Genomic DNA, 9,257 nt, shown 5'->3' on the forward strand with positions numbered 1-9,257 from the left:
GAGACTTTTAAACTTTAGTTTCACTTTCTCCATTCCATCCTCTCCCTCTCTCATCTGTTATCCGTTTAGTCTTGTATTTGTCTTTTACTGTTTGTATTGTTATATGCATACTCATGTAAATTGTAGAACTTGTATTCCTTAGTTCGATGTAGTATTAGTCCAATTATTAAAAACCCATTATATCCTAGATTGTCTCTGTATAAGTGTTCATTTTACAAGTCAATGAAACGAAGATCAAGCTACGCTTTACAAATGCGCTACTGTTAAGTAACCTACATTTTATAAGAACAAGAAAGTAATTTTCATTGGCCAGAAAATATAGCTTTCTTCGAATTATAAGAAAGAGATCATTTTGTTGAGAAGTTGATTGAATTAATTTTACGACCAGTTTGCGGGACAAACAACTGTTTAATTGATATATTAATTTCCCTTAAAATTACTCTGATTAATTGATCTGAAAGAGGGACATTTTGGTATATTAATGATTGAATTATAATTCATTGTAATTTAACATTGATGTATACGAATAAGTCTAAATTTCAGCTTCAATAATTTATTAATATTGTAAGAATATAGATGAATCAACCCGATTCATAATTTGACTCCCTATAATCATTTGAGCTAAGTCATATTCGTTACAACGTGGCCCCTCAGCTGCCCGTAGGGAGGCTGCAGACCAATCTTGGGGATGAAGCTTGAAAAAGGGCCCAAATCAAGAGACACAGATCCAAGATGGTCGTAACTCACCATTGCTTTAGTACAATGAAGTACGGGCAACTTTCAGAAGCCGGTATTCATATCCGCTAGAGGGACGGCTCAATCGCATCCTTCACCAGTAGAAATGCGATGACCGCGCACACGACATATGCACATTCGGAAACACTGAAGTGTAACAAATAGCGCTGAGCATGGGCGGGCGCCTGACGAACTGAATCGTCTAGCCGAGTCTGCTGGCATGGAGGAACCGGCTGGATCGGTCGGGAGCACCAACTAGAGCTTCAACGGACCAATGCAGGGGGGACCAAGGGTACCACAGATGTACTCAGAGTGAGGCAGCGAGGTAGAGAACAGGGACCCAGCTCGGAAGGCCCGAAGGCGGCCCGAAGCAGGGTCTGAGTGTGTATTGCAACACTTACCTGTCTCTACATGGTGGCAGAGAGTGCGTGAGAAGGTGTGACTGGGTCCTCTAATCGCACCCAACTGCTGGCTGGCGAAACAAGAGGTAGCTGAGGGCTGCAAAGCTTTACAGGGTCACACACCGCCACTCTGGCCCTCTTGAGACCCAGGAACAGAGGAAATTGCTCTTTCTTTGAAGTGTGGGTACCGCCGGTTCCGCTGTTTTGGGAGCCATCGGCGGAACAGACACACACACAAACAAGACTCCATCTGGCCGTCATCAGGGGGAGGGAGTGGATCGGTGACCAACTCCAAGAGCATCCTCCTCTATCCCTGAGTGGCCCACTCTGGAACGCTTTCGCTATCGCTTGCCACCTGGTTTGGCAGCGCCTGGAGCGGGCTGGGCGCCCCTTACTGCGGCCGGCTCCACGTTGAGGCCTGGCTGGAAGCTGCTGCGGAGGCCCGGCGGAAGTGGGAACGGCTGTAGGGGGACGCCGTCGGCGACGAGCAGGCGGAGGAACTGCCACCGGCGAAGCTCACCTATGAGTGCACGGTCTGGGCTACCCTCGTGCACATCCATGAGTGCCCTGGCCTGATAGACCTGTAGCAGTGCCATGGCACGCAAGAGGAGGCAGCTTGCCCACAGGCTTTGTAAGCTCTGCCCGTCAGAATGGACAAGAACTCACAGGCCTTAGGGGGGAGACGAGAATCCCCCCTCCAAAAGGCAGCGGTCGCCGGACACAGGTGCACCTGTGTCACGACAGACCACTCCACTGGAGGGATAGCCTCGCAACCCTTCACCGCTCCTCCATCAAGGGTAGTGAGGGGGGAAAGCTATTCGGGCAGTTTCTGGCAGAGAAAGGTGCCGTCCATGACGTGAACGACTGAAAGGGAATTGCTTTCTATGTTAATATATTACAAAATGTAATTTATTCCTGTGATCAAAGCTGAATTTTCAGCATCATTACTCCAGTCTTCAGTGTCACATGATCCTTCAGAAATCATTCTAATGATTTGCTGCTCAAGAAACATTTCTGATTACTAGCAATAATGAAAACAGTGCTTAATATATATATATATATATATATATATATATATATATATTTTTTTTTTTTTTTTTTTTTTTTTTTTAGGATGTTTTGATGAATAGAAAGTTAAAGAGAACGACATTTATTTAAAATAGAAATCTTTTGTAACATTATACACTACCGTTTGGGGTCAGTAAGATTTTTTTTTTTTAAGAAATGTATAGCCTACTTTTATTCAGCAAGGATGCATTAAAATTATCAAAAGTGAAAGCAAAGGCATTTATAATGTTACATAAGATTATATTTCAAATAAATGCTGTTCACTTGAACTTTCTATTCATTAAAGAATCCAGAAAAAAATGTACACAACTGTTTTCCTCATTGGTAATAATCAGAAATGTTTCTCGAGCATCAGATCATCATATCAGAATGATTTCTGAAGGATCATGTGACACTGAAGACTGGAGTAATGATGCTGAAAATTCAGCTTTGATCACAGGAATAAATTACTTTTTACAATATTCAAATATTTATATATACTCAGATACTCTGTTTAGTATTTTTAATTAAATAAATGCAGCCTTGGTAAGCATAAGAGACTTTGGCTTTTAACAACATTAAAAAAACTTTTGAACGGCAGTGTATGACACTATAAATTTTTATTTTTAAAAAAACATGCTCAAAAATATGCTGTGGTGTCTACAATGTATGACCACATAAGGAAGTGTATTTATCCACTCATTTACTGAGGCTTATAAAACCATACAGTTATTCTGAAGTAAAACGCTAAACTGGAAACTTACCGAGGTCGAACACTATTAATTTCGGTTTAGACATCTTTGATTCGCGACTGACACAGAGAGAGAACTCAAAGCACATAAACAGAACAGAACAGAACACTTTCGGTTACCGGTAATGCGGAAGTGGCGTTGTGACGTGATGTCATCGACGCGTAGGAGGTGAAGACAAACAGCCAATAAAGACAAAGTCAAGTATGCTAAAATAATACATATTTGACAAAGAGAAACACATAGCTTCAGTTTTTTTGAAGCTCTGAAACATTTTGACAAACTCACATAGAAATATAGAAGGGCTTACATTTTTTCCCCATTTACAAGTATGGATATGGTATTTACCCATCAATAAAATACAATTTTCTACATCAGAGAAGAGTGAATTTAAATCACACTTAAAAAAAATTAGAGGAGGAACTTTTACTGAAAACCAGCTATGCATATCAACTCAAAATTTAGAAGTAACCTCAGTAAAATAATTGGTGATATAGTGTGTCAGGAAGAGAAGAACAAAAGCCACAAGGATCCACCTCAAAATGAAATGGTTTCTGTATAAAATCACTAACTGGGTAAATCTTAAACATAATATTTTAATGAGTATCCTTGACCTTTGGAGAAACCACATGCCATATATAAAAGCTTTATCCCTTCCTGAGGTTTCAACATCTCCCCCAAAAAATAACACTCATATCACCAGTGATAATGCGTTTAAGTTCTCTGTATACAAGTTATAACACTTACTATTACATATTACACATACTGGTCTACATTAAAGGATAAAGGATCAGAAAAATTGCTTTGAATTATTCTTAACAATCCAGTGGGAAGGGCATTGCATACCGTATCATTTTTTTAATTTGTAATTCTAACTCTATATTTGTCATTAAAATCATTATGAGATAAATACCCTTTATCATCTAATAGATCATGAATAAAAACAGATTTTAAACAGAGTTTTCCTATTAATAACTACAGCCCTATTATTCCAAAGAGTGGAGTTGTGAGGGGAGAAGTTATGGGTAAAGATAATTTTCCACAAAAAAGCAGTAGGCTACTTGTTTATGAAGATTAGATAACTTTAAAGGAATTTTACAGATATCAAGACCACATCTCAACACAAATTCAAGGCCGCCAATTTTTTTATTGGGAATATGGTACCATATCGAGTGTGATTTTATTAAAGACTCTTTCAAGCATTTTATTCTGAGCGGACCCTGCCCACATCGCAAGCGCCAAGCGGGCCCCTGGCGACGAAGTGATTTCGCAGGATACTTGCGATACTCACATTTCAAAGGAAATGCGCTGATTTGAGTTTCGAAATCGCACGTCATTCAGGCTAACAATTTCAAGCTGACGTCACAGTTACGTCACGGCGCTAGCTGGTGGCAAAACAAACGGAAAACTGGAGGCGGCCAATACAAACCAGCACAGATTCGGCTACATAATAAGGAGCTTAAATTATTATCATTGTTATTAAATGTCATCTTGTTGTGTTGTTTGGTGCAAGAATCGACGGAGTAGGCTACGAGTAATCCGAGGGCCGAGTCGGTTCGTTGACAATAATGGAACGCACCATTAGTCTCATTCAGCTAAGAGTGTTTCATCGAATTCATCTGACCAAAGCTATAGACTTCATAAATTGTTCCCAGAAACAGACTTCTGTACCAGATGCTCCTTCTCTCCCGCTGATCACACCCATACATTCTTTAGCTGGCCAAAACTGGCCTCATATTGGGCTTCTTGTTCTGACTTCGTGTCTAGGGCTCTGCACGTTTCTTTATCTCCATGTCCTCTAGTTGCCATCTTTGGTGTGTCTCACTCGTCATCTATCACAAGACAGAAAGCAGAGGCTATCGCCTTCACTTCTCTTACTGCTAGAAGGTGCATCTTGTGCATCTATACAGTATATACAATTGAAAATATGTTTTTTTTCCAAAATAAGTGTTGTAGTATAACCAACAGGACAGCAGTTATGTGTGAACTGTATTTGGCAACAATACAGTGTATTACAGTGAAGTTTTTGAATATTTTTATATCATGGGTGTGCAAGCCATGAGCATATATTCATATATATACACTGCTCAAAAAAATAAAGGGAACACTTAAACAACACAATGCAACTCCAAGTCAATCACACTTATGTGAAATCAAACTGTCCACTTAGGAAGCAACACTGATTGACAATCAATTTCAAATGCTGTTGTGCAAATGGAATAGACAACAGGTGGAAATTATAGGCAATTAGCAAGACACCCCCAATAAAGGAGTGGTGACCACAGACCACTTCTCAGTTCCTATGCTTCCTGGCTGATGTTTTGGTCACTTTTGAATGCTGGCGGTGCTTTCACTCTAGTGGTAGCTTGAGACGGAGTCTACAACCCACACAAGTGCATGGCTCAGGTAGTGCAGCTCATCCAGGATGGCACATCAATGCGAGCTGTGGCAAGAAGGTTTGCTGTGTCTGTCAGCGTAGTGTCCAGAGCATGGAGGCGCTACCAGGAGACAGGCCAGTACATCAGGAGACGTGGAGGAGGCCGTAGGAGGGCAACAACCCAGCAGCAGGACCGCTACCTCCGCCTTTGTGCAAGGAGGAGCAGGAGGAACACTGCCAGAGCCCTGCAAAATGACCTCCAGCAGGCCACAAATGTGCATGTGTCTGCTCAAACGGTCAGAAACAGACTCCATGAGGGTGGTATGAGGGCCCGACGTCCACAGGTGGGGGTTGTGCTTACAGCCCAACACCGTGCTGGACGTTTGGCATTTGCCAGAGAACACCAAGATTGGCAAATTCGCCACTGGCGCCCTGTGCTCTTCACAGATGAAAGCAGGTTCACACTGATCACATGTGACAGACGTGACAGAGTCTGGAAATGCCATGGAGAACGTTCTGCTGCCTGCAACATCTGTGAAGAGCACAGGGCCCCAGTGGTGATTTTGCCAATCTTGCTGTTCTCTGGCAAATGCCAAACGTCCTGCACGGTGTTGGGCTGTAAGCACAACCCCCACCTGTGGACGTCGGGCCCTCATACCACCCTCATGGAGTCTGTTTCTGACCGTTTGAGCAGACACATGCACATTTGTGGCCTGCTGGAGGTCATTTTGCAGGGCTCTGGCAGTGTTCCTCCTGCTCCTCCTTGCACAAAGGCAGAGGTAGCGGTCCTGCTGCTGGGTTGTTGCCCTCCTACGGCCTCCTCCACGTCTCCTGATGTACTGGCCTGTCTCCTGGTAGCGCCTCCATGCTCTGGACACTACACTGACAGACACAGCAAACCTTCTAGCCACAGCTCGCATTGATGTGCCATCCTGGATGAGCTGCACTACCTGAGCCACTTGTGTGGGTTGTAGACTCCGTCTCATGCTACCACTAGAGTGAAAGCACCGCCAGCATTCAAAAGTGACCAAAACATCAGCCAGGAAGCATAGGAACTGAGAAGTGGTCTGTGGTCACCACCTGCAGAACCACTCCTTTATTGGGGGTGTCTTGCTAATTGCCTATAATTTCCACCTGTTGTCTATTCCATTTGCACAACAGCATGTGAAATTGATTGTCAATCAGTGTTGCTTCCTAAGTGGGCAGTTTGATTTCACAGAAGTGTGATTGACTTACATTGTGTTGTTTAAGTGTTCCCTTTATTTTTTTGAGCAGTGTATATATATATATATATTTATGCTGTGGGTATATGTTTGTAATATGTGTGTATGCATTTGTTCATACTATTTTCAATAAAAAAATAAAAAAAAGACAAGGATGTCCTATATCACCTTTTCTGTTCACATTGGTTACTCAGGTCATGGCTGCTCATATCAAAAAAGCAAGTTTTCAAGGAATATCAGCGTTTGGAAAAGAGATTAAACTTAGCCAAGTTTGGCAGAGCTACGGTCTCATGTCGTGGATCAATGGCAGCCATCACTAGTATTTACTTTTGTGTGTTCTAAATGCTCCTGTTGTCTACTGTGCCCAGACTTGAGTTTGGTTTGATACATTCAAGAAGCGTGTTTTCTTTGAGCAGGTCAAATTAAATGTTCAGTTCATATATCTGACTGCTTGTATTTATTGACAAAATTGTATACATGTGAAGTAAAATTGAAAATTGAGGATGCAGTGCATCGTGATATCGAATTGAAAATCGATGACATGATAATCGTAATTGAACCGAACCGTGAGACCAGTGTAGGTTCACACATCAAGACCACATCTCAACACAAATTCAAGGCCGCAAATATTTTTTTAACCTTATGGACCCATAGAGTATGGACCATATGGTCTCGAGATAACCAAAGATGTTTTCATACTTTTTATTTTAGGGTTAAAATTGGAATATTCTCTATGAACAACATCTTTGGTAATCATAACCCCTGTGTACTTAACCTTGTTTTTCACTGGAATGCCCTCTTCTAAATCAATTATGGATAGCCATTAATTCACACTTTTGAAACTTCAGGGTTAGGCCTGATGCCTTTGATAAGATAGACATTTTATCTAATGGAAGCACATCTTTATTTTTAAGAAATATGAGAGTGTCGTCTGCAAATTGGCTTATAATAAAGGTCCTTTGAATGTCTATCACTACATTGTCCTCATTTTTTTATGAATAGAGACATTAATTCGACTGCAAGATTAAAAAGTAATTGTGAAATACCTAAGTTACGGGAAACACTTCTAAAAATCGCATTATAGAACATGGAAATTACTCTACAAAGCACTGGACCAAAGCCAAAAAAAATACTAAAGACTTAAACAGATAAGTTTGTTAGATGGAATCAAACGCCTTGAAAAAGTCTGGAAATAGAAATAAGCTTCTATGAGGAATTAAATAAGTATAATACTTCTCCCTTTGATAAAAGCTGATTGTGTTTCACTGATAATTTCACCAATGCCTTTTTCTATTTGCAAAAACACGAGAAAGTGATTTGAAATCATTATATAAAAGAGTTGTTATCTAAATATAATTTATCCTTGTTCGACTTTGGAACTAGAATAATTAAACCATGCTTCATTGATGGCGATAATTCAGCTTTATCTATACGTTATTTTAGTGCTTCAAGATTCTAATTTCAGGCCAAATATTTTTTATATAGTTCTACTGTGATGCCATCAATACCTGGAGACTTTCCATTAGACATTTGTTTAATAGCAATGTCTTAATTCTGAAATCTCAATGTCAGCTTCCATCATATTTCTATAAGCCTATGAGTCTATAATAGGAACTGTATCTTTTAAGAAGGAAAAGAAAAGATCACAGTGTCTCTCTATATATATCTGTATATTTTGATTTATATAAATCATTATAGAAGGAATGAATGTCTCTCTCTCTTTCTTTCACTCTCAAATGATGTCTTTATTACCAAAATAATTTTAATTGTTATCTGCCTTAATTTTCTAGCATTTACAATTCGTTTAGTTTCTTTAATTGCCAATCTTTTAATGCTAAATTTAACCCATTCCCATTTGCTAATTGAAGTTAATTCAGACAAACGTTAATTTTAACATTGTTAATCATTAACAAAACATAATTACAAAAGGATTCACATTTTAACATATTATTGTTAAACTTCCCATGAGTTCTGGTAGAAGGTGAGCTGCCATTGCTCCTAAGAGAGAGTGATATCACTGTGATCAGTCAAGTCAAGTCATCTTTATTTATATAGCGCTTTTTACAATACAGATTGTATCAAAGCAGCTTCACAGTGATAACATGAGAAGAAAATTGCGTCATCGTCCACCCTAAGTAAGGCAGATCAATAATATTGTTGAATATTAAATGTCCCCAACTAAGCAAGCCAAAAGCCAAGGCAACAGTGGCAAGGAACCAAAACTCCCATCAGGAGACAGAATGGAGAAAAAAAACCTTGGGAGAACCCAGGCTCAGTCGGGGGCCAGTTCTCCTCTGGCCAACGAGCGAACAGTGTATGATTATGATCCAGGCAGCATTACAGCTCAGAAGTCAGATTGGTCGTGTCGATGAGGCCTTCACAGGGCTGATGAAGCTGGCACTTCAGGGATACATCATGGATGGGTCCAGGTGCAGGTCCACCATCTGATCTAGATACGGCCGGGGTCCGGCTGACTTCAGTAAACAGGGAGGGACTGGTTGACGCTTCAGGACTGCGTTGTCATCATGTCCAGGCGCAGGTCCTTCATAGGATCTGGATACGGCCTGGATCCGGTGGACTGCGGTAAACCTCGGATAAACAGAGAGACTAATATTAGCGTAGACGCCATTCTTCTTATGATGTAACAAGTACATCAGGATTTATAGAGAGTGTTCCCGGTTCCGACTTACCTAAACTATGCAGCCTAACATTGAATTACAAAAGT

The 9,257-nt window shown here is 40.6% G+C and overlaps 1 protein-coding gene across 2 annotated transcripts in view; it reads right to left on the reverse strand.

Moving 5' to 3' along the window:
• The window catches only part of mdp1 (magnesium dependent phosphatase 1), a 9,527-nt gene extending 6,469 nt beyond the window's left edge, over positions 1 to 3,058 (reverse strand). The window contains exon 1 of one of the 2 annotated variants that reach the window (XM_081387744.1): positions 2,948 to 3,058. In XM_081387744.1, the coding sequence (XP_081243870.1) occupies positions 2,948 to 3,023 (76 nt within the window). In that variant the 5' untranslated portion in view covers positions 3,024 to 3,058. The remainder of the gene's footprint in view (positions 1 to 2,947) is intronic. The other variant, XM_081387745.1, reaches the window with a different exon arrangement.
• Between the last annotated feature and the right edge of the window lie 6,199 nt (positions 3,059 to 9,257).

This window comes from Scardinius erythrophthalmus, assembly GCF_964197995.2.
Source record: "Scardinius erythrophthalmus genome assembly, chromosome: 15".
Classification (NCBI taxonomy): Eukaryota; Metazoa; Chordata; class Actinopteri; order Cypriniformes; family Leuciscidae; genus Scardinius; species Scardinius erythrophthalmus.